Consider the following 25001-nt stretch of genomic DNA (forward strand, 5'->3'; position numbering starts at 1 on the left):
TTGTGCCACCGAGCACTTCCCAGACAGCAGCGAGTGGCTGAGCTGTCCTATCTGGGATCTCAGGGGCTCCCAGGTCACGGGGGCTCTGTTTGCAATCAAGGTCCAGCAGCCGTTCCCTTGCGTCAGAGGCAGGGACGTATCTAAACAGTGCTGCTGTGCTTCGGGGAAAGCACGGTGTTCTCAGATACATGCCCAGGTGGTACACCAGGGGTTTGGGGCCGGTACACAAGGACATGGCTTTGTCTTGTCCTGTGCCTAGGACAAGGGCTGGCAGGGGGTTGGACTCGGGTGGGAGATCCCTCATGGCATCCCATCACCAGCATGCCCATGTCAGTCACTTCCCAGGTGGCATTCTGCTTGCTCTGTAGATATTTTACTTGAAGCTCAGCGGTAAAGTGATAGCAGAACACATCTTACAGTTCTAAAAGTGGCTTGGCAAGGCTGTGGGGTTTTAATCCGTGTCCCTTCCTCTCTTATTTCCCATTGGAAAACGCCGTCTTCTGACCACTCTAAAGGACGCAAAGGGAAGACATAAAATTACACCAAGTGAGCTGAAACTTAAGCCCCGCTGTTACAGCAGTTGCCATTCGCCAGGTGATGCACGCAGCAGCTGTGGGCTTTCATTACTGTCACTTACAAACGCCTTCAGCTCCTATTGGTGTGCCCTGATTGAGCCACAGCTCACGGGCCCTGGGGGCACCGCTTTGTCATTCGGAGCTCTTTAGCACAGTTTGGCATCCAATGGACTTCAGCAGGATATAGTGTTGCTGTGATACTGAGGTATGATTTAATATCCTCGATTGTTCTGGAAATATGAGCTGTATGATTCACGAGACATGCATGATTACGCTTCCTTCAGTGCTTAATGGGATTTCTGTGCTCTGGTGTGATGGATGCTGCAATCACCGTACTGATGTTGATTTGGTAGGGGAGGGGATGGAACCAAGTCAGCGGGCATCTCGCTGTCGATTGCACGGGAGGGAGGCTTTTGCACAGGGAGCTTGAAACAAGAGCTCTTCCAATGCTAAAACAAAGGTGGAGAATTGTTAGTTCTCAACTTGCAGCCTCTGCGTGCTCTGTTTCACCCTTCCTGCTGCCATCAGCCTCGGGGCCGAGGGGGGATCAGGACCCCTCCAGGATCCCCAGTCCCTTCCCGCAGGGCTCATTACCTTGGAGCTCTCCATCCAGAGCCCCGCTCCTGCCGGGAACGGGAAGGGCCGCAGTCCCGACGACCCAGCGATCCCTGCCCGTAAGCCTCCCCCCTCCGCGTGCCCGGCTTTGGGGCCGGCCCTACGGCTGCCACTCAGCGCTCCGCACCGCCCATACCTCCGAGCGGTCGGGGGCCGGGCTCGAACCCGCGGCCGCCGCGCAGGGCTGTCCGCGAGCCGCGCCCCGGCTGCGGCGGGCGGTCCCGCTGCGCCCGCGGGCAGAGCCCGGGGAGGGCTCCGAGCCGGTAAGCGCCGAGGGGCTGAGGGGGCGGGGCGGCTTTCCTCGTGGGGATGGAGATTAGGGCTGTCCGTCCTTCCTCCTCCTCTCCCGGCCAGCTGTGTCCGCGGCCTCCCCAGAGGTTGAGCAGGAAGAGGATGGATTGCAGTGGGGAAGAGCTGGGGTTGGGGCTGGGCGCGTCCTGCCCATGGGGAGCAGCAGGCAGCCCTCTGCTGGGAGAAGTGATGGGGAAAGATTTGGGGCGGTGCCTGTGCCGTGAGCGGGGCAGGCAAGGATGGGTGAGAGTTATACGAGATACGAGGGCAGGAAAAGGGGGAGTGGTAACGATTTGGTGTGTTTGCTTTCTTAGAGGATGCTGCGGAGTCAGGGTAGGTTGTATGTAGGTGAATCACATAGTGCACGTGTGTGTGTCACAAAAAGAAATGTGCAAGAGGGAGCGAGAGTATGCAGATTGGCCAGAAAACAGAATAATTAACCTGATAGGACAAGGGGAAATGGTTTCAAACAAAAAGAAGAGAGATTTAGGTCGGGTAGAAGAGAGTTTATTACGATAAGGACGGCGAGGCACTGGCACAGGCTGCCCAGAGAGGTGATGCCCCATCCCTGCAGACACCCGAGGTCAGGCTGGATGGGCTCTGAGCTCCTGATGGAGCTCCCTGTTCATTGCAGGGGAGTTGGATCAGCTTTGGTGGGTCCCTTCCAACTCAATTCCATGCTTCTAACCTATTCTTGAGGAGTGCTTGGCAGCTAGCTCTGTTACGCTAGGTGTGGATTATGCCCTTTTCTGTGCTGCTGGACGACCAGGGTGTGACCCGCTCCCAGATCACACCAGCAGTCAGATGCTAAAAACACGTGAGTTCTGTTGGGCCCCTTGGTCCTCATCACGCCCAGCAGGAGAGCTGGTGGGCTCAGAACACAGCGTACCTGCAGCACCCATCACAGCCTTCCAGGTGTTCCCACTATGGGGGGGCAGGATGCCCAACTAGGTGCTCTGGTGTGAGCTCAGGCCTAGGAAGAGAGATGCAGTTACAGAAGGAGAGGTTAGAGAGTAACAAAATAGTGAGAAGACAAGAGGAAATGGAATTAGGTTTGATGTTAGGGGGAACCTTTTCACTCAGAGAATGGTGAAGCACCGGTAGATATCGCCCAGAGCTGTACATGCTCTGTAACTGGAGGTGTTCGAGGCCAGGCTGGATGGAGGCCTGGGCACCCTGATGTCATAGGTAGTAACTGACCTGTGACAGGGGATTGGAACGAGATGATCTCTGAGGTCTCTTTCTACCCAAGCTATTCTAGGACTGCTTTCTAGTTAAAGTAAGTGGGTTGGTAGAGCATCTAGGGTGTTGGGAATAGGTGGTGATTTGCCCTGGGATTAGTGGACTGGACAAAATACCAAGGGATTTCCAGTGCCTGACTCATCCTGTTCCTTCTTTCACAACGACGAATGCGTTCTGACGTTGTTTTTCAGAAAATATTCCTCGATTCAAGAAAGCCACCATGAAAGGTGAGGAAACTCGGCAGAGGAAAAAAGAGGGCAGAACCAAGAATGGAGAGCGATCCAGGCACAAAGCAAAGGGCAAGGGTAAACACAGAGAGAGCCGACTTGGCAGCCAGGAGGCAGAGGATGCCTCTCTGCCTGCCCAGCTGAAGCTGTTGGCTGAGGAGAAAGCGTCCATGGCAAAATCACGGGAAGAGTCAGCCGGTGCGATCTGCCTGCAGGTGCTGCTGCCCTACCTCCTGGCTGGGCTGGGCATGGTCCTGGCAGGCATGGTGTTGGATTATGTTCAGGTAAGGGATAGGAGCGGGCTTGGTGCACCTGGTGTGGGGTAGGTAGGAGACTTCTGTTTGGAAGTAGGGGATTTACTCCTGGGGATAGCAAATGAAGATTGTGTGGCAGCTGGGAGAAGACCTTGCCTCCCATGGCAACGAAATGCCGGGCTTCATAGTGGCAATGAACACCTGATTGTAGGCAGTTCACAACTGCACTTAATATCCAGATTATAAATTGCCCTTGTGCTGTAGGTGACTCTCAGTGCCGCGCGTGTTTTGCTAACACGTGTTATCTAACCAGTGAGCTGCTGGGTCAGACTGCCCTGAGCTATCAAATGCAGTGATACTGAAACTACTGTGCTTGCACCGACATCTTTTGCAAATCTGGAGCTGTGTCCTTTTGCTATTAGCCCAGGGCTGCTCTCCCTAAGCTATAAGAGCTGTAGAGGCTTAAGGGTGGTGACACAGTGCCCTCAGCCAACCTTAACACGTGCTCAGCACCCAGCAGACTTCTACTCCACGGCAAGTCTGGAACCACGTGGCAGACTTTTGGTCTCCTTAAACAAAGTGGGCATGGTGATGGTTGGGTGGGTGGTTGGGCTGTATGATCTTAGTGGTCTTTTCCAGCTGTAGTGATTCCACGTACTATAGTTCTATGACAGTTCTGAGAGGCTTGAGTCTTGAGCAGCTGCTCGACTTGCACGGGTCTGTGACTTTTGTTTTTACTTTTCAGAGTGGTCGGACTTGCTCATTCCTATGGATTTATGGCATTAAATACGTGTTACCTCCCATCCTGAGACACTGCAGTGAGGAATTGCAGATGGATTTATGATGTTGGAAGAGTTTTCTTCCTTTAGAGTGTTTTTGTTGTTTCTTTTCTTAGGAAGGACTGTGCCACTAATTTGAACAGAATGTGAAACAAACCTCTTATTCCTCTGAAACCGCAACAATCTGGTTTCTGTTTTATGCAAGTAAAGAGCTCACAAGGAAGCTTCATGCTAGAGCTCACAAGGAAGCTTCATGCTAGTTCTTACAGCCTGGGACATCAAACCACACAACATCACATCGGAAAAATAGGTTATTGGCAGTTAGCACAGTGACTTTCCATGGATGAGTATGGATCACTTGGATGCGTCTCATCAGGGAATCGGGGCCATTGTCTGCGCCTTTTTTTTGCACGTGGAGACATGTGGGACAGGATGAGGTGCCCACCAATGGGACAGTTTCTGCTTTGGCTGCTCTGAAGCAATGCTACCTGTTGGCTCTCTCTTAAGGGTAAGGGCTGGTGGGGTATTTGTGCACAGAGGAGGGCAGCAGAGTACATCCCCAGGTTTTGCTACAAGGCGTGGTGCAGCAACGGGGAGCACTTTTTGCCTGACTGGTTGTAATCTGTTTCCGGCTGCTTTGCAATGCACTTCTCAGACAGTGTGTGCCTCTGTGGGCAAATACCGCATGTTTCTGTGCCAGGAAAATGTGATACATCTCCTTCCTGGCAATAATGGCATGGGACTTTAGCAGAGATTCCTTAAATGCGTAGCGAAATGATGCAGCATACAGGCACAGGTCACCTGAACCAGTTACCTTTCTGTGCAGTGATTCATCGGTCAAAGGCTTTTTATGGTGCTTGCTTAGAAGCAGAGAACTGAAGCGTGATGAACTCATCAACGCTGCCAGATTGAAGCTTTGGAGAAGGCTGTGCTTCTTAATGTCGTTTGAGTCATTCGGGCTCATTGATATTTCCTTTACATTAACATTTCTGCCTGTCAGCAATCCAGTTGGCAGATACAGTGGCATGAGTTATGCGTGTTATCAGACCTATGGAAACTCATGGCTGCTGCCCAGAGCTTCTTTATTCTTCATTTCCTCGAAGTCTCCTAGTTTCTAACCAGAACTGATCCTTTGTTCCTTTGCTTCCCAGTTCCTGGCTGGCATAAAGGGATCAAGTTACGTGTGGTTGTTACTGGATTTTTATTAACCTCCCTCTTCCAGCTATTGTGGCCATTTTTTTTCCAGTTAGGTTACCTGGAATATCCTCTCTGTTTTAGCTTTCAGCTCACCAGACCGTTGTTAGGTGGAAGAGGTGCACACACTCACCAAGCTAGCAAGGCATGGGGAAGGCTTTCCAGGCTTTCCCAGAATACTACCTGGAGAGGACAGAGTTTCTGTTTGTGGCTCCTGTTTCCCACCCTGCTGTGTTTTCCCAGCCCACTAAGCTTGGTGCTTTGGTTTGTCATATCAGACCAAAAGAAACGCCCCATCCCAATGGCTGAGGGTATCCTCAGCTCCCTGTTTATCCCCAGTGCAGAAGTATGATTTGTTCTGTCCAACCCTGTTAATGCACTTAGCTCTGGGGACCCAGGCGTGGGGCAGAGTCCACCAGTCATTGATCTTCCACATCTCTTTGCAGAGCATCAGGGAAGGGGATGATTAGCATAAAACGTGTCAGTAAGGCAGCGCAATTTGAACACTGAATTTGAACTGGGCTGAGAAACTTGATCACGGACACGTGCTTTCACTTGTTTGCTTTAGGTAGGGCATAGCTGGCTTTGAACCTGCAGTTGAATAGTGAAAAGGCTCGGTTGCTGTTCTCCGAAACCCTTTTGTTCTAAATTGTGCTTTTTGAGCCTGTGATCCAATTAGCTTGCCCGAATTTATTGCTAGAAAGGAGCGACAGCAGCGCACCCTGATTTCCTTCCATTCATGTTTGACTTTGAGTTGCAGCGTTCTCTTCAGTTGTCGCTGAGCAGGATACAAATTCCTTGGCCATATGTGGCTGTGGTGCTTGGGCTTATGTCAGCTCTACAACCATGGAGACTCCGGGGCGAGATTCCCCTCAATGCCAATATCATCCTGGGAGCATGCAGAAGAAGAGTGTTCTGCTGTAGGACGGGAAGGGAGACCTGCTCACGGCATGCCCCGGAAACACGCGCCCTTTCTCTGCCTTGCCCGTGGAGCAGTGAGATTACAGAGCTACCTTAAATAAGCTCTAGCTATGACTCTTATCTTGGCCTTTGCAAACTAGCAGAAAGTTGAAGTGATGACAGCAGATAAGGGTGTTCGCTTTTGAAGCTTATTGGCTGGTTCTGTGAATTTTTTTCTCCCCTGAAAGCCAGTCATTCAGAGGTACAGCTGGCACAGCACGATCGTTCCATCCTGCTGAGACGCGGAGGGGACGAAGGGGGGACGCGGTCTGGAGGGGCAGATCCCCTCTCCAATCTGCTCAGCTGTGCCACTCGCCTGCGGATGGGACCCGTGTGATGTTGTCAGCCCGGGAGAAACGTGGACTCGTGTTTTCCTTGACCTTCCTTCACCTTGGAGGAGTGCGAAACGGATCTTGTTGTTAACTTCCCCACCTCTTCGACGCTGGGACAGCAAGAAAAGTTCAGCGTTGCTTGTGGTGGGTGTGAGAGAAGCGGGGACGGTTTGCAGTGGGTTTATATATTAAACTGGCGTACCGAAGGCGAGCCGTGGGCTGACAAGAAATGTAACCCGAGGAGAAAGGACACTGGTGCGTTCAAGCATGCTGAAGGATTCTTGCATGACCTGTCACTCTTTCAGTGCTGTAGCCTGAGCAGGTCTTACTGGTTTTTACTGAGGTGGTGGGAGCTGAATGGGGTGTGGGCTCGTTTCTATTCGTCCACAGACATCTCTACAATCTTCTTCTATCTTTTATAATTCCCTCCTGGATATAACTCGGAGGAATAGTGGGCATCAAGTTTGCTGTCACCTGGGCTCAACCCAGCTGAATCAGTTTTGGAGGATACCTTTGCTGCGACCCTCGGGACGGGCTCCAAGGAGGAGGAGAAGATAAAACAGTTTGGCATCGTTGTTGGAGCTTGAGGAAAAACACTGCTTTTGACTCCAGAGCAAGTGACCAGGAAGATCTATGTGATGTCCTGATTTCCCCCTGATCTACCCCTGCTGAGAATGGGGTAGCAGTGGCTGACAATGGTGGTCACCCAGTTAGAACTGGAGCTGTGCTTTCATGGCCAGAAGCTGAGAGGTTTCACCTGCAAGCTAACCAGGTCAGCCAGTGGATTTCTCCCAGAGACGTCGTTCTCCATTGCCTCCCAGATTTTTGTGCCCTTCCTTCTGGCTGGCTTGGGCATGGTAGCTGCTGGCCTCTTGATGGATGTTGTCCAAGTAGGTACATGTGGTTAGGCAGCTTCAGTAGCAAGGGGTGGGCAATTTCACTGACCTTGAGTATTTGTGCTGCCTTGTTTTTAATGTGTATGGCCCTAGCAGCCAGTCAGCCCAGCTTGTGCTGTGCTAGAGGGATGCTGCCTGCCTCCTACGAGGTCAGTCCATGGGCAGCTTGGGATGTGGGACAGTAGTATTGCACTGGTGTGCCTGTAGGCTGGATGCTCGCTGGCTGTGCCTGGCTGTGACTGATCAGCCTGCAGACTGTGCCCCTGTTGGGTGATATTAATTCTTCCCTTCAAAAACAGCTGATATGGGGATCTAGGTCAGGGTTGTTATTAACTACCTGTCTTACTTACGGGCAAGATTATGCTTCCAGTTCTTCGCAAACAACCGAATGTAATCTTTGGTCTAGGAGGTATGTAGATACTGGGGTGAGAGGCATGCCGGCACTAAGTGATAAGTGCTGCCTGCAAACTGAGTGCTTCTTGGCCACGTTCTGAGGTGGGTGTAAATTTGGGGCAAGTTGCGTTGACCTCCAAGGACTTGTGTGAATTTGCATCACTGTGCTCACGACCAGAACGTTTCTCGTCCATCTTCTCTTTGTACCAGTGGCACAAATAGAAATGCAAAATGTGATCTACTTCGGGCACCTAATGCCAGTGGATTTGCAAATCAAAAGGCTGGCAGAGCTTCCCAAGGATATATCCTCCAGTCTGAGTTCACTGGAGTACATTGGATTCTCTGGCATTAGTACCCCAGCATGAGCTAAATATGGACACGGGGGTGTTTGGAAAGACAATACCTTGCTGTTTTTTCTTGCACTGGAAGAAACGAAGAAGTTAAATAAGGGGGAATACGACGAATATCAAAGAAGGGTTAACTGGAGCAGCGCAGCTGTTGCTATGCTGTGTTTGTCGTCTCCACCTTGTTGTGCAGTGCTTAGGTACAGACCTGTCTTGCAGCATTACAGAAGTTCTCCAACTTCCCAAGATGTTGTGTTAATTGTTAGCAGTTATCTTTGGCCAGGTATCTCAGGGAAGGATAAAGACGTAGTACGTGCCCGCTCCGTACCGTTGGCAGGTGAATAGGTCTTTGTTGAAAGAAATCCAATGCACTTGCTGAGAAGTGTGCTCTGTTCAAAATGTGACTGCATCCAAACTGATGGAAAGCACAGGCCTTGTACCCCTACGTTACACGTGTTCTTTGGAACAGCAGAGAGCAATCTGCTTTGTGTATTTGCTCAGTAGACTCTTAGAAAATGGGGTCATGCAGGAGGCACGATAATAGGAAGTGTATTTTTTGGTGGAGATGTTTCCAATTATGATGAAATAGAAGCCATCAGTCGATGGGTTCAGCTCCCAGAGGAGGGAGCTAGTGCCCTAAGAGTCCCAGCAGATGGCAGTGAGTGCAGGAGTTTGTGATCTGCCCCTTTTTCAGGGGGTGATCTGATGGAGGGACACTTTGCACTGTGTGCAGTCGCTGCAAAATAGTCTTAGAGAGCACTACGTCTATGGGGAGATCTGTGATGGCATCTCGGGTGTACTTGTGAGTTTGATGGTGCTGCCCTTGTTTCGTTACTCAGACATACAGTGGATCTGTGCTGGCAGTCTGACTAGCTCCATCCTTTGCAGGGTGATGTTAGAAGCAGTAAAGCCAAGTGGGAAGTGCTTATCCGTGTCCAACAAATATTACAGGAATTCAGTGGTTTCTGATCTGTCAAATCACAAGACACCAGGGCTCAGACATGGGTCTCCCCCACTGTAACAAAAAGCAATAGCCATCTGCTATTTTCTCTTCTTAGGTGAAGAGCCAGGTTGAAATCTGGTTGTCCACCTTCAAACCAAAGAGCTCAGGAGGAAGTTTCCCTTTCATTCTCCCCTCCCACTGCTGTGGGACGCGGTCCAAGCCACAGACATAAGACATCCCCCTTCTCTGTTGATAAAAGCCCTTGCTTGCATTTTACAATCCAGGATGTTTTGCTCTTTCTGTTGGCTTGTTCAGGGCAATGGCAAACCTATGAGCTTTCGTTGCTGCAGTCTCTAGCACAATGCAGTCCTGTCGTATAAATCGTTATGAATCTGTCCTCAGGCTCTTAGTGAGTCACTAATGAGACTAAAATGGAAACAATTAAACCAGCTTTTTTTTAATTAGTACAATTATAGGATTTTTTTTATTAGTTGTTCAAGGCCTTTCGGCGTAATTATATGTAAGGCAGCGTCCCAAAAAATCATTCCTGGGATGCTAAACCGTCTGTCGTGATGACTTGAGACCAGGAAAATTCATTGTTTACACAAGGACTGGAGCTTACATTAAAGAAAAAAAATCATATTGCTCAAAAGTGTCCTGTGCATAAAATACAAAGAGTTGAGTTTGTGCCTTTCTTACCTACATATCTTTTTATGTGCAAAATATGCATTCAGCTGTGGACATGTTTGTGTATTTTAAATGATTGGGGTTTTTTTTTGCATTGTGGCTGTGAGCTGTTTGTTCTCCTTTCTTTCAAAGGTATCAAAGATTCTTTATTCCTCATTAAAGAGATAGGAGAGAGAGGGAGTTGAGTCTTTAAGGGATGTCCACCTCTTTTCTCAGGTATTTAAGTACCACATTAACGAATACAAACCAAATCGTAGGGTGTCAAGCAAAGTGTCTCTTCTTGTGTTGTCTATGATTGCTGTTTACATTTTGAAATGCCACTTTCCAGGTCACCAGGAAATGTGTATTGATAGCATTGTTGGGCCTCTTATCTGCACCCCTGAGGGGTGTCTTGCACCACATGTTTGGGACTGGCTCAGCCCCTCTTTCATTCCTACTGACTCGAAGGAAGCTGCTACGTGTTCCCAGCAGACAGCCACACCATTGCTTCCCACAGCTTCCCCTGGCACAGCCCAAGCAAAACACCGTGCTCCCTTACACCCTGTGTACATTTCCCAACAGCCTGACAGGGGAATGTGTTGACATCTGATGGGTCTGTCCCACCCCCACGGATGGGAAGGGACGTGGAAAAGGTGAGCTGAGGTCTGTTGTTTGCGTTGTTTGTCTTCTGGCATCAGAATTCAGTATCGCTGTATGAAGACAAATCCAGAGTGGATGAAAGGATGTGATCTTCTGCATGATGTGGGATGACAGGGGCTGAGGGGAGGGATTAGATGAGTACCTGAAAGAGAAATCACAGAATCATAAAATCGTTAAGGGTGGAAAGACCACCAAGGTCATTTAGTGTAGCCATCAACCCATCACCATCATACCACGCAACCACGTCACTCAGTGCAGCAATCCTTCTAGTGCTGCTGAGGGCACAGAAACTCCCCAGCTCCAGACTCTGCAGCAGAGTCAGATGTTTTGTACACCTGAATTTGACCACTGTTGGAGATAGGGATAGATCGGGTGGATGTTCAGTCTAAAGCATTGCAGCTCTTTTTCTCTTGTACATCTCTCTGCTGTAGATGTTGGGCTGGTAGGTTTTGCTTCACAGTGAGCTGTTCTCCAGTCCCATCCCAACGTGAGCCTCTCTGGCTGCAGTGTGGCTTTGCAACATCCTTGATTGCACAGAGAGTGAATGAACTATACTGAAAGGCACTGCGTGGTAGGGATGCTAGAGAAGATGTGTGTTAGCCAAAAGAATTTCTTAAGGCTTTCAGTCAGCTCCAGCACTGCAGTTGATCCAAGAGTTTGTATAGGTCAACTTCAGAGGAGCACTGATAATTTATCAGTTTGGGCTTGTGGGATATCTTAATTCAGAAGGCTTTCACTCCCACTAGCAGCCTTAGATGCTTAGTTAGAGATTTTTAAGGAAAGGCAGACACGGCTGCTCCATGGTAGATCATTTCCAGATCTCTGTGTTTGTTCTCATGAATCTGGATAGCAACAGGCAATACTTGTGTATCTTGTGTCAGTACAAAGGATGGAGGACGAGCTGTGTTTCATTTGGCTTGTGAACCTTAATTATTTTTCACGTTGTTCCTGGCTAATGTTATAAAGGCACGTTGAAAAGTGTGGCTTTCTGAAATCCGCTGCGTCCCCTTTGAAACAGCACTGAAGTTGTCTGTGTAACTGAGGTTGCTTCCATCCTTTTCTCCCTTTCCAGCACTGGGAGGTGTTTCGAACAATTACCGAAGTTTTTATCCTGGTTCCTGCCTTGGTTGGCCTGAAGGGTAATCTCGAGATGACGCTGGCATCCAGGCTCTCTACTGCTGTGAGTGCTCACAAGGTGGTGGTGGTGGCGGCTGGGGAGGGAGTTAGAGCAGTCATCAAGAGGTGCTGCTTTTTTATATAACCCACTGTGTATGAGACAAGCCTCTGTTTGCAAAGTAGAAATTGGTGTGTAGGTATGAAAATAATGTGCGTGCCCTCGTTCTGTAAACGGAATGTCGAATTTCTGTCTGCTTTGAAGGTGAATTAATCTCTGTGTGGCAGTTGCTGGTGTCTGGATTCTTGTGACACATAAGTGGGATGGAGCCAGAGATCCACTGCTATCAGCTTTGGGATTGGGTTGCTTTTCTGTAGCTAGTGACCCAGACTGGACAAAACTGCAGCCACCTGTGCCCCAGGGACCTGTTCTCAGGTTGTCTCTCTTGACTCCTAGGCTAACACTGGACAGATGGATGATGCTCAGAAGCAGTGGAAAATGGCCACCTGCAACTTAGCCCTTATCCAGGTGAGTCAGTGAGTGGGAGTGAGTGAGTGGGAGAGGATGAAAGCCTCTTTTGGTTGCTACGCTGTGGTCTGACCGCATCTGTTCCCATCAGTTCTGGGACCAGAGCTGCTGATCTGGGGCAGATATTCTCAACAGAGCTCAGGACTTGGCCTCCAATTAAGCTCTGTGTATCCCTGCAGATTGCAATTTAGAGGCAAAACAGATCCAGACATTCATTGTCTTTGTGGACAATTTGAAATAATGAAATACTTCCTTTTCCAAGGGGAACTGCAGCACGGTCCCTTTTTCACAACAGCTCTCAGATAAAGCCTGTTGTTTCCAGGCAGCATTTGGGAGTCAGCCTTGGGCAGGAGGGGAGAGATGGGAGAATTAAGCTGCTCTTGTTGCAATCCAGCAACCAGCCCGGAAGGTTGCATATGGGAGGCCAGAGGGCTTGCAACATGTCTGTGTGCTTTCCCTTATCTCCTTCCACAGCTTTCAGCTTGCTGGGAGTGCTGTGTTGATGGGGAGCCCGTTGCTGTGTTGACCAGAGCCATTCCTCTGCTGATGGACTCGGTGTCCTTTGTCAAAGCGTTATCTGCCCTTGACAGGCCTCCAGTTTCTCTCCAAACTTTGTCAGGATTCTTTCTGAGTGTAGCAGAGCCTCACAGGGATGCTGCTTAAATACACAAACGAGATCAGCATCTCTGCAAGACTTTAGTGTGCGCCCGTGAAGCTGGGCTGCAGATGTGGCTCATTTGCTCACCAGCTGTCCTTCGACCTCCAGGTCCAGGCCACAGTGGTGGGACTCCTGGCTGCTGTTGCTGCTGTCATCCTGGGAGCCATCTCCAAGGGCTCTGTGGAGCTGAGCCAGGCGGCCGTGCTGTGTGCCAGCAGTGTGACCACGGCCTTCATCGCAGCCCTTTCTCTCGGTGAGTCGTTTTGGTTCCTCAAATCCAACGTGGTGCAGAAAACCTGCCCCATCTGCGCCACAGGCTCGACTGCAATCCCTTTGGTCTGGCACAGTGATGAGGGGTGCAGGGAGCATTAGTCCCATGCCCACTGCTTTCACCTCTTCTGCACCCCGTCCTCGCTTCTCGTCTCCTGGGACGTTTGCTGGGCTCTTGGCACCCACAGCAGCAATCAGTGTTACCTGATATGCACAAAACCATGCTATGTGTATATAAATACATTGGGGCAAGGTGGTGGTCAGGCTCTTCTCCCGTGTAACAGCAGTAGAGCAAGGAGGGAACGGCCTCAAGTTGCACCCGGGGAGGTTCAGGTTGGATATTAAGAAAAAGTCATCCAAAAGTATGGTGGGGCACTGGCACAGCTGCCTGGGGAAGTGGTGGAGTCACCATCCCTGGAGGTCTTCAAGAGCTGTGTGGATGTGGCAATGAGGGACATGGTTTATGGGCAGTATTGGTGGTAGGTGGATGGTGGGTCTGGATGGTCTTAGAGGTCTTTTCCAACCTTAATGATTCTGTGGGTGGGTGTACACGTGTGCACGTGCTGTCTCAGTTTCTGTGGCATGTTAGCCACCTGCACTGCCCTTTTCCTAAGGGGGAATGTACCAATGCTGTGCACAAAGCTGAATATTGCGTCCTTTTGGTAGCGGAGAGCTCCAGACCGTGCTCAGGATGGAAAGCAGAGGGCTGTGGCTGTCACTGTGCCCTGAGCCCTGGCTGACCTGCACGCAGGGTGGACTGGAGGGGCAGGAGCTGCTCTGATCAGCTGAAGATCATTTTGTGGGTCTGCCATGTGAGGGCAGCATGACACTCCGAATGGAGGGAGCTGGCGGGTTGGGTTTTCCAAGGGGAAGGGACAAGTTAGAGCAAGTAGGTGTCCTGGAGAGGGAGTCAAAGGGTGATGGTGGATGCCTTTAATGAGGAACAGTGGATGTTAAAACACAGCCAGCATTAATCTCCCCTCTGGACTTGGTCACAGGCATGTGGGTGTACATGATGAGAAGCTGTCGGATCTGTGGCCAGGAAGGGATGGAAGTGTTAAAGGTCAGGTTGGATGGGGCTCTGGGAAGCCTGATCTGGGGATGGCAGCCAGTCCACAACAGGTGGGTTGGAACTCAACGATCTTAAAGGTACCCTCCAACCTCAGCCATTCTGTGCACCAAAGACTCTGGGCTGCGAGGGCCCTTTCTGATGGCTGGGCTGAAAGGCTGAGTCAGGCTCCTCCTTACCATAGAAGAACTTACTCTTTGGTGGTGTGGTTGAAACTCTCAGAAACCATGGTCTAATATGGAAAATATCTTTGTGCTGCAGAATCCTGAGCAGTGGATGGCACCAGGAGGCTGCCACGTGCCTGCTGTGTGCTTATCTATGAGTGTGCTTCATGCCTGGTCTTGCTTCAAGGGAGCAGAGATTAGGCTGCTCAGGAGCTGCTGCATTTGGACAGCCTGCTAGTATCTCCTGTGATCCCTGGAATTTGCCTGTGTGCCTGTGGGCCTTTAGTGAACTTCATAAGGGCAGAGCGATGCCCTTCAGGCTGGTGAAAGCAAGAAGATGAATTCCTGAGGGCACCCCAGCTTTAGCTGCATAGTTACAGCTATGGACAATCTGCTGCTTGCTTTTTCCAGACCCCACATCCCTCTAGGAACCAAAATAGGGTGAAATGCAGCAGATTGCCTCCTCTGATTCCTGCTTTGTGTCTTCTCTAGGTCTGGTGATGATTGGCGTGATCATTGGAGCCAGGAAAGTTGGGATCAACCCAGACAACATTGCCACACCCATAGCGGCGAGCCTTGGAGACCTGATAACCCTTTCCCTGCTGGCAGGAATCAGCAGCACGCTCTTCAAGTACATAGGTACGGGGTCCTTGTTGAATTATTGGAGGGCACTTACCCATTTCTGGCATGTTTCAGAGAGGAGGTTCTCACAGCACAGAGGTAGGAAAATGACCACGAGCATTTTTTCAGGGCACTCTTTCAGTAGCAAACAGGAAGGCAGAGATGAAGAAACGCAGCTGGGAATTCTCAAAGAAGTGACCAACGTTTATTGTTCTGCTTTAGAGCAGGAGGTTGACGTGTGACACTGTGACTCTTTCTGCCTCTGCCACTAGTCCAGCATAACTGCTTTCTGTGCACGGCTCATAGCAAGCCTTTCCTCATGCAGCTATTGCATGGTCGTGGCATTTTTAAGAATATTCTCCTATCTTCTTCTGTAGAGAGTCATGGGTGAACAAGGTGATGATGTCATGTTGGAGTTGGAGAGGTTGTGTCATGCTCCTGGGACTCTGCGTAGGAGCTGTGGCAATGAGGTTGGCTGTGCTGCTAGTTGGCAAAGGCCTGGGCACCTGTTGATGCTGAAAAGCTCAAAACATGTTGCAGCTTGGTGATGTGTACTTGTAAAGTGCTCAGCTATTTACCATGAGCATAACCTAGAAGAGGAACAGGAAAACAAAAGGACCCAGCAAGCTTGATACCATTTGAAACCTAAACTGTTGCTTCAGACCCTGAGCAGAAGCAGCACAGCAGCTGTTCCCAGTTTGCATAACTCCTTCCATGTGCCAGTGAGTGAGGGAGCACACATTGCAGGGAGAGGCCCACGGATGGCTTCCATCCAGCTCTCCTTGAGCTTCAGAGGTGTGTTTTTTTTTATTAGGGTTTTTCCATGATGCCATCACAGCTGCCCCTGTGAGGTTAATTTGTCTTTCCATCGCTGTGCCTCTGATTATATCTCCCAGGGAACACTTGGCAGAACAACACGATAACCTCTGTGGTTGTGACCAGAGAAGCATCTGATAACGGTTTAGTTTCAGCCTCTTGTTAAGAGTAATACGAAGCACACAGATACCTGGTTGCTGAGAGCAGGAAGGGAGGCAGGTAAAAGGAAGGCAGCACTGATGGCAGTTGAATAAATCCGTTTCCTTCCCCAGAGTGTAGTAACTAGTTGCTCCAAACAACAAGAGTAGGGTGGGAGATCCAGCACAGCAGCTAAATGTCCTAGAAGCCATGTCCTAAATGACTCCAGGTGGGTAGGTGCACTGACAAGACAGCAGCCAGATGTGGTTGCGTGTCAGTGCTGAAGCCGCGTTACATCTCTTTGTAAAGAGCCCTCGATTTGGGGAAGATATCTTCAAATCAGTGCTACTCAGGTAGCCCGAGGCCCTGGCAGTGCCGTTATGAAAAATGCATGCTTGGAGCCTGCAGCATCCCAGATTACCTGCGAAGTCTGTGTTACAGCCTGCTGGCATTGGCCCTGGTGCAGAGACCAGATGGAGTGCTTTGTTGAAGAAGCATTTTTATACCAAAAGGTTTGGCATCATCCCCATTGCTTGAAGGTGTTTCTCATGGTTCTGAGTCATGTTTATTTTCTTTTAGTGCTGCGCACATTTGTTTCTTAATTCATTTGTTTCTAAAGGTCACTCCAAGGTTATGGCCTTACTGAATGGAAAAAGCTCCTAATGAAAACTTATGTAAGCTAGAATGATATAAACTCTGGATCTTAATTGGCTTATGTATTCAAGAGGGCGTTTGTCCCCATAAAGCAGGCTGGCTGCTCACTGAGTGTGCTAGCTTATCACCAAAGGTATCTATTAGTTCTTGTTCTAGGTGAAGGCACGAGCTGTCTTAAAATGTGCTACAGCTTGCACACAGGAGAGATCTCCCCTCGCCTTGCTGTTTGAATTGTACCCTGAAGCCAGAAAGCTTGTAAGTTTTTGTCTTGCTTAGTTGGAGATGAAGTTGGAGATTTGCTCATCTTCAGACATAGCTTGCTTTGAATCCCGCTGCTTTTCAAATAACATCCTCTAGCAGTAGTTTCAGAGGTTAATTATGGATTTCTGTGGTGTAGTGAAGTGGTCATGTGGGGAACATCTTGGTTCATGTGATTTTTCTGTTAATGTTTCTCAGTCTGAGCCAGAGCCCTGCTGCCTTTCTTCCAGACTTCAGTCAGTATGATTTTTGGCAACTTGCGAAGCCAGAGGTGTTTGATTCAGGGTTTCTTTTCCTTGCCAGATATGAAATACCTTTCACCTCTGATCTGTGCCGTCTTCATTGTCATGATCCCTCTCTGGGTTGCTATTGCCAAGCAAAGTCCTTCCCTTGCTGAGGTGCTGAAGTCTGGGTGGCAGCCGGTCATCGTCGCAATGAGCATCAGCAGGTAAGGCAACAAACTGCTTCCCCAAACCCACACAGGTGGGCATGCAGCATGGAGATCCCACGCTCCTCTAGGAAGTCATAGAAAGGGAAACTGAAGGGGACAGCAGAAGGTTATTTATCCAGTGCTTCTCGGCCATTGGTGGCCCTCCAGCAGGCTGATAGAATGGAGGCGTAGAGTTGCCAGTTTAAATTGCCCTCATGCATTCACGTACCATGTGGTTCCAGCCAGGAAACTCAGAAGTGTGACGATGACCATCGCAGCCTCATCTTTATCCAGCTGAAAATGAAAACTCTGGTTCATTTCCCCCCCCCCCCCAATGCTACATCATTCAGACCCAGCTGAGATCTGAGAGCGTTTTAAAAACCTGCTTCCCTAACTAGTATTGGTTTTGCTCAAGGAGAGAGGTTCCTGATCTCCATATGCCCTCAACAAAAGAGGCAAGGCTATCTATCAGTAAAAACAGATGTAAAAGGAGTAAATTTGTGCTACAGGGAATGTTCCAGCACTGGCAATGGGGGGGGAAACAGTAACTCGTCTCAGTGTGCTGTTTTCACAGCACAGCAATTGCCCTGGGGAAGAGAGACTGATCCACCTTCTTTGCCTATACTTCTTTTAACAGCATTGGTGGGCTCATCTTGGACAAAACTGTAACTGACCCGAACTTTGAAGGCATGGCAGTTTTCACACCTGTGATTAATGGTAGGTTGGACATATAATCATAAAACATATGTGTGTTTTTATTTCTTCCTCCCTCTTCTTCTCAAGGATTCTGCTATCCACTGTTGCCCCTACACAGATGTTCAAGCCCCTCTGCCACCACCAGTGGGAGGGAAGCTACTGGTCCCCATTACATCCCTGCTTATTCGTATTTTGAAGTGTCTCCAGTGCAAAATAGCAGGCAGGTCTGAAAAATGATAGAGCCATTGAAAAGGTTAACAGCATCTGATGGGTATCTGTGATAGCAGTGCTGACACCTTCACTTTCATAATATCCTATCTGCCGTGGATGTCACAATAAACCCATTTACTGTGTCTCTCTCCACTCAGCAATTTGAGCTCTGCAATCATCGCCTCTAACAGATTGTTGGTAAAGATTAGTATAGTAAGATTATAGATGTGTGCATGTGTATACAAGATTATATGTATAGATTATGTATAAACACGTTTGTTGTGTATATTTATATTTGTATGAAGCCTTGCAGTTCTCTGTAATACACACACAAATGCATACCTATAAAGTGGCATCACAGAGGATCCCCTGGGTTGTTTTTCTGCTATTACATTATTTCTTACAGACCCATTCCAGGGAAAACCCACGTCCCTAGGGAAGGCTTGGCCTTGTGCCTCTGTCAAAGCACGGTGTCCTCTTGCAGTGTCAGAGGGTGTCACCCAGCTGTCATCCTCTGGATCTGCATGAAGACAGGCACCTTGCTAGCATGCTTTCCAGCATGGTTAGCCAAAGAGCTTGATTAAGAAAGTACATCAACAGCAGTTCTGTTGAACAGTGGCTGACCCAGACACCGGTCTGTGGGGGTGGGTGTCCTGTTTGGCAGAGCTGTGCTCTGTGTCTTTGCACAGGTAGTCCTGTGCTTTGTATGTGCAGGGGAATCCAGCAGTGTGTGTTTCAGAAAGCTCCCATGCTTTGCTTTAATTCCACTCAGGTAAATCCCACGCTTAACAATGGAGTATTTCCTTCTGCAAGGCAGGGAAAACATGAGAAGCCTGTGGGATCTGGCTCACTGTTAATTTTCTGTGCCATTTCTACCCTGCACACGCTCAGGGTGGTGGGGTTTTGCTCCACAGATCATCAGCCCTCTATTTTCTGCTGGAAAATACAGCAGCGTTTTCATGTTTGCTGGAATTAATCAATCTGAAAGGAATTAATTGCCTTTTAATTACCTAACACATTTGGGTTCTGATTCATTCTCATATGATTTCTTCTCACTTGACAAGCGTGTCAGTTGCCTTTAGACAGGCACGTAATCATTCTCCATGATGTTTGCTGTCTTTTAAATGGCAATGGTTCCTCTGTCTGAGTGAATCCAAGAGGTGACCATGAGTGGCAGCTGCCATTGCCTGCACTGCTTTCCCCAGGTGTTGCTCACAGACTGCATCAAACCAGGTGTAACTGCATCACCTGCAGAAGCCACGTTGCATCTGGTGCTGGGAAGCTGGGGAAAATCTTTCCAATAAAGCATTCAGAAGGAGATGATCACTGGAGCCTTCTTGATTTCTTAAAAGCTGTTCGTACCAGGTGAATGGCACAGCATCCCAAGTGGGCTCAGGTTTTCTCTTTCTCTCACTGCTGCTCCCAGAGAGCTTGGAAGTGAATGGCACGTCTTGGGCCAAGTTTGAGGCTGGATTTCCTGCTGCAGGACAGGTGGTTTACAGGTTTTCTTTGTTTCCTTCTCATAGGTGTTGGAGGGAACCTGGTCGCCATCCAGGCCAGCCGTATTTCCACATTCCTACATTTCTGGAGCATGCCTGGAGTTTTACCATACAAGATGAGGCAGAATTGGCCCAATCCATTCACCACATTCTTCTCATCAGGTAGACCTTGAAACCTAGGTGTCCATGTCTCAAGGCCCGTCATCACAGATAGCTCCTTTATCCAGCCTGGTTGGAGAAGGACTAGGTGGGTTTCAAAGGCAGAACTCCCTTTCTCCCTTGCAGGGAAGATCCTCAGATTGGAGAGCTACATCTGTGTAGCAGGAGCTTGGAAAAAACCCTTTTGTGTGTGCTTAGAATCATGGAATCATTGAGGTTGGAAATTGCCTCTAAGGTCATCAGGTCCAACCACTGACCTGTCAACTTGTAGTTGGTCCCTAACATGTAAGAAACTGCTCTTCAGGGAGCGCTTAAAGAAGTAATTGAAAAGGAATCCCAGATGTTATCTGACAGAAGGTCATCTTTAACCATGGCCAGCCTAGAGCCATCACTTGTGGAAAGGGGAGCAAATAGAGCTTAACTTTGCTGAAAATCAACAGTTCCTCCATCTTCAGCGATGGATAAAGCTAAGCATCCTCAAAACTGGATTTCAATCTGTTGTCCTTTCGGATTTCAGGTTCCCCTAGATTTTCCCTGCTGGGCTGGGAGTTACTGCTGGAGCACACTTAAAAACTGGGAAAGTGGGTTGCAGCAAGACAGAGCTGAATCAGTGGGAGGCAGAGAGCTGCTGAAGAGAAGTGTGTGGAAGATGTAGAGTGAGAGGATCAGCGTGGAGCACGTCTTTGGCACAGTTTTCAGTGACAGACAAAGCTGCTGGGTTGATAACTGCAGATGCTCCAAATTGCTGCGAAGGCATTAGCAATGTGTCGGGTGGGAGGGGACAGCCCCAACTCTGCCTGCCACCACTGAATGACACAGCTGTGTTCTGTCTTCCCCCCACCATCTGCAGCTGCTGCTATCACTGTTTCTGTCTTGTCCTCCACAGAGGTGAATTCCAAGTCAGCCCGAGTCCTATTCCTCCTGGTTGTCCCAGGGCACCTTGTGTTCCTCTACACCATCCACCTGCTGCAAGGAGGCCACGCATCTCTGTCCTTCACCTTTGTGGTGTTTTATCTGACTGCTGCTTTGCTGCAGGTAAGCTCCAAACTCTCATAAAAAAAATACCATGAAAACAAAGCAATCTCTCAGCTGGACAGGCTGAGGCAGGCTCGTAGCGATGACCCCATTTCCATTCGCTTTAGGTGCACTTCATACTGAACATTCTCTGTCTTCTGTACATCCTGTAATACTTCACCCAGATTGCAAAGGTCTCAGTTTCCCGTAGGTGTGCAACTGCCCTTCAGTGAGGGGTTAGAGATAAGATGAGGAACAAATTGCTGTCATTAGCTGAGATGCATTAAGCAGGGAAACGTAGTGAGCTCTTGCTGTAGGAGGTAGCTTTGTCACTATATTCACTCCTTCAGTTTCTAAGCTCTAGTTATTCTTAGGCTGTGACTGGTCGTCCCAGTAAGGAACAAATGGGAAGCTATGAGCCCAGGCAGTAGATTTCCTCACTCATTTTGATATCAATTTTACAAGTCACGGTAAAGAGCTGGGGATCCCTCTGATCAGGGCCAGATGGGTCAGTAGTGAAGGGCAAACCCACGCTTGGGAAGCTCACTGCTGAAAGTGAAGGTTCTGGGTCAGCAATGGACACTTATCCAATTAGTTCTGCCCGTCCCCTTTCACTCTTTTCTCTGCCCTGTGAACTTTGCTGTCTCAGTCAGAAATGCATGTGCGTGTCGCCGAGGCTCTGGCTCTGGCTTTCCCTTTTAAATCAGTGATTCATTAGGTTGCAGGGCGAGGTAGCTGGCTTCTTGCTTTGCCTTACAAACAGCAGTGTGTCCACGGGTAAATTCCTTGCATGTGTCAACAATCCGTTTTTCTTGACCTTTGCACAACCCTAAGCCCAGCACCACAGCTGTAGTTGCAAAGGAAAATATTTATCCTTTTCTTTATGCATTGAGGTGACTCCTCAACCAAAGCCAAGTGTGAAAATATGAATAAATGACAGAGCAAAGAGCAGAATCCCGGCAACACCGCTGACCCCAGAAGGCTCCCAGGGAGCCCAGAATGTGCTCAGCCTGGTTCTTTCTTTCCCTCCGTTACGATTTATAAATGCAACCAGAAATAATGAGAGGGGGAAGCTTGGGTCAACTGGAGGAAGCCCAAAAAGAAAGATCAGAGGCTGAGAAAACATGAGCTCAGAATTGAACGGAGTGGGGTTAGCTGGGCTGGAGAAGCTTGGGAAAAATGTGGTAACAGCCTTTATTGAAGCTGCTGAGTTTCTGTAGGAAGGGACAGATTGATGTTTTCTCTGTGGTCACTGGGAGCGAAACATGAAATCGTGGGTTTCAAATGGAAGAAGGCAGATTTATGATAGACCTTGAGAAAAACTATAACAGCCAAGAAAGAAAGGGGACAGATTGCTTACAGTGTGGCACCTCCATCTTTGTGGGTCGTTCAGCATACACTGAACCACTGTCAGGACACATACGGACATATTTCATCCTGTGCTGAGGCAGAGAGATGGACTATATAAAACCCTTTAGTTTCTATTCAGCTTTAGTTTCTGTGAGTCTGCTATTTAATTTGGTCCCTCTGTCTCTCCTTCTGCCCCTCCCTTAGTACTGCCACCTCTGTCCTTTGATTCCTGTTGGGTTGCAGTCTCCTACAGAGGAACCACAGAAGCAGAGTGCAAACTCTCCTTTCTTAATTCAATTAACTAGGCAGGCTTTAATCTTTAAGATACGTACTTGTGTTATTTTTCTCCATCTGTTTATCAGAGTCAGGAGGGAAAGAGGAATTAAAAGAAATCAAGGATTTTGAAATCGTTGAGATGGAAAAAAGAAATGGTTTTCTCTTTGTAACATGTCAGTGCTGCTTGGGATAACTTTGATGTGGAAAGTGCCTCGAACTCCAGTTGTCCGCTGAGACTTAGGCAAAACAAAGCAGATGAGAGCTGAATTTCTAATGGTAAAAAAAAAACATGAGGAGAAAGAAATCTGGCCACAAACTTATACTTTGAGTTTGCATGCATATTCACAACAGTCCTGTTCCTGCTGGAGTGAATAGGAGCATTCATGGCATGGGAAGTGGGAACTGTGCACTTGGGAGATGCTTTTGGCACTGGCAGGCTCTGGTTTTTGGCCCACGTGGTGCTGGTGAGCAGTTGACTTGTGGTCCTCACACGAGGATGCTGCTGGGGGGCTGGGGCACCATGGGTGGTACTGGGCAATGCAGTGTCTGAGGGCATGAGCCAGTGGGGTTTGCAGGGTTGCAAAAGCCAGCTATACCCATATGATGCAACTCCATCCTGCAGGGAAACAGAGATAGCCTGGTGAGGTGGAGACCTCTTAGGGAGGTCACTAGCTCCAGCACATTGACTGTGGCCACATCACGTTGGCCACGGCCACAGTGTTTTGGCTGTGAGCTGAGGGAGGCTGTGTGTTGCCTTCTTGCTGCTCATGGCAGCACCTGTCTTTCCTCTCCAGGTGGGAATCCTGCTCTATGTGGCTGACCTCATCGTGCGCCTGATGTGGAGGAAGGCGTTGGATCCTGATAATTTCTCCATCCCCTACCTCACTGCCCTGGGGGATCTCCTGGGTACTGGATTCCTCGCTGTCTGTTTCCGTCTGGTCTGGCTCATCCACGGCGCAGACATGAACCTGGGCAACTGAAGGACTGTGTGCTGCTCCACGTCACTCATTTGACACGGCACAATCCTCTGGGACAGTGGAGGCTGGGTTGGACCCCACCGCCCTGCCTCTCCTCCCCGTCGTGCCTTAAGCTGGGCTTGCCCATCCAGAGGAGTCAGCACCCCCAGACTTTGTGCCATTGCACATGAGCAAGCTGGTTTTAAGCAGAGCCCGCTGCTCACACCTGCACCCAGCCAGCGTGGCATTAAGGAGAATTTGGTGCCATGTGGTAATGAGCATTTTTATCAGCTTCAGTCCCCAGCACCAAAACAGCCTGCAGGGCTGCTCCAAAGCCTGCTGAACTGGCTGCATCCGATCCTGTGAGTCGATGTCACGTCTCCGTCCAAATCTCATTTTCCATCCAGGAAAATATTTCGTTCGCCCTTTTTCTCTCTCTGGATGAGGAGAGAGCAGCCAGGTCTTTCAATTTTTCCCCCTCCATCACTCAGACACGTGGGCTGTGAGCTCTGCTGGCTCCTGGTGGGAGGATGCACTGAGACACCTCCTACCTGCACAGCACCATTGCTGCTGTCTGACCGACCGACTGGATTTGATTGTGTTTTGGGAGCAGGAGCTTCGGGTTTGTTTTTACGGTTTATGAAATGTCCATTAGTTAAAATGTTTATAGAAACACACGCACACAAATAAAGTGGTGAAAAAATGCTATGTAGTGGGTTTAGGGCTGGTTTTCTCTTGCTGTGGCCCTACCTCTTTCTAGTTTAGACTTAGCAGGTGGAACTCTCAGTATCTAAATGGGGGCTATTCCATATTCGTTGCAGGGATTGGACCGGATGGCCTTTAAATGTCCCTTCCAACTCCAGTGATTATATGATCGGTGAAGTTCTTGTTTGCCACTTTCTCTTCCATTCAGGGTTGGACAACACAATTCTAATAGGACTTCAGCAAAATCGGTGTTTCCTAACCAACAGTGGATGACAGCAGCCCATGTTTCAGGTTAGAATTAAAGCCTGTTCCCTCTCTCCACTCACCATCCCCTCCTTGGAAATTTCTCCACGATGAATCTGAGACTCGTGTGTGTGCATAAGGATGGGGATTTGGCAAAGGACTCTCTGTGCCCTCACTGCAGGGTAGCTAGCGTGTGTTCCCAGCAATGTACTGGGGTGGCCTGTGGGGCTGAGGGCAGTCAGTTCTCACTGAAATCCAAGCAGCAAGAGCTTCCTCCAAGATCCCCTGGAGCTGATAGTGTGGGTCAAACTGCAGTGGACCTCACCTATAATAACAGCCTGCATTTGTGTGTTTTGGAGCAGGGAAATGGGAAGGCCAAGGTCCCCTGCCTTTCTCAAGGCTCTGACAGCTCCTCGGTGCTTGGGATTGCTGTGTTAGGTGACTGCTGTGGATGTGGGTGTTCCTTTGCTCCTGCTGCAGATCTGGGGTCCTGCACAAGGGTGACCTCAGTGCTGGGAGATGCAGTGCAGAGAAAAAACACTCTCTGAACAAAAGTAAGCTGTCGCCTCCCTTTTTTCCCAGCCTCCTGAAGGGTAAGTAACCCCACACCAACTGAGCTGGAGAATGTGTTTGCAGCAGCTCCATGGCAGGGAGGGGTCATGAGTTTGGGGCACCCTCTCCCCCTTTATCTCTCCCCACAGCCTGTCAGCCCAAGCACACAGCTGCACTAAGTGGCTGGGGGGGCTCACATGGCAAGCTTCTGATTGCCAATCTCACTTTGAGGGAGCTGCACTAGGAGATG

The 25001-nt window shown here is 49.2% G+C and overlaps 1 protein-coding gene across 5 annotated transcripts; it reads left to right on the top strand.

Annotated features, from left to right (window-relative positions):
* The first annotated feature begins 753 nt into the window (after positions 1 to 753).
* On the top strand, positions 754 to 24270 carry SLC41A3 (solute carrier family 41 member 3). 5 transcript variants are annotated; one of them, XM_065749287.1, is made up of 11 exons: positions 754 to 780; positions 2915 to 3234; positions 11444 to 11551; positions 11942 to 12013; positions 12780 to 12924; positions 14667 to 14813; positions 16965 to 17109; positions 17729 to 17808; positions 19524 to 19658; positions 20542 to 20690; positions 23090 to 24270. In XM_065749287.1, the coding sequence occupies exons 2-11, from the start codon at positions 2944 to 2946 to the stop codon at positions 23273 to 23275; spliced, it is 1458 nt and encodes a 485-aa protein (XP_065605359.1). In that variant the 5' UTR covers positions 754 to 780; positions 2915 to 2943; the 3' UTR covers positions 23276 to 24270. The 5 variants fall into 5 exon arrangements, with proteins under 5 accessions (XP_065605359.1, XP_065605358.1, XP_065605360.1 ...); XM_065749286.1 differs by lacking the exon at positions 754 to 780 and adding an exon at positions 1379 to 1453; XM_065749288.1 differs by lacking the exons at positions 754 to 780; positions 2915 to 3234 and adding an exon at positions 6352 to 7359.
* The last annotated feature ends 731 nt before the right edge of the window (positions 24271 to 25001 follow it).

Source organism: Cyrtonyx montezumae, unplaced genomic scaffold, assembly GCF_038088225.1.
Source record: "Cyrtonyx montezumae isolate F1298 unplaced genomic scaffold, pur_monq_1.0 scaffold_6, whole genome shotgun sequence".
NCBI classification, from domain to species: Eukaryota; Metazoa; Chordata; class Aves; order Galliformes; family Odontophoridae; genus Cyrtonyx; species Cyrtonyx montezumae.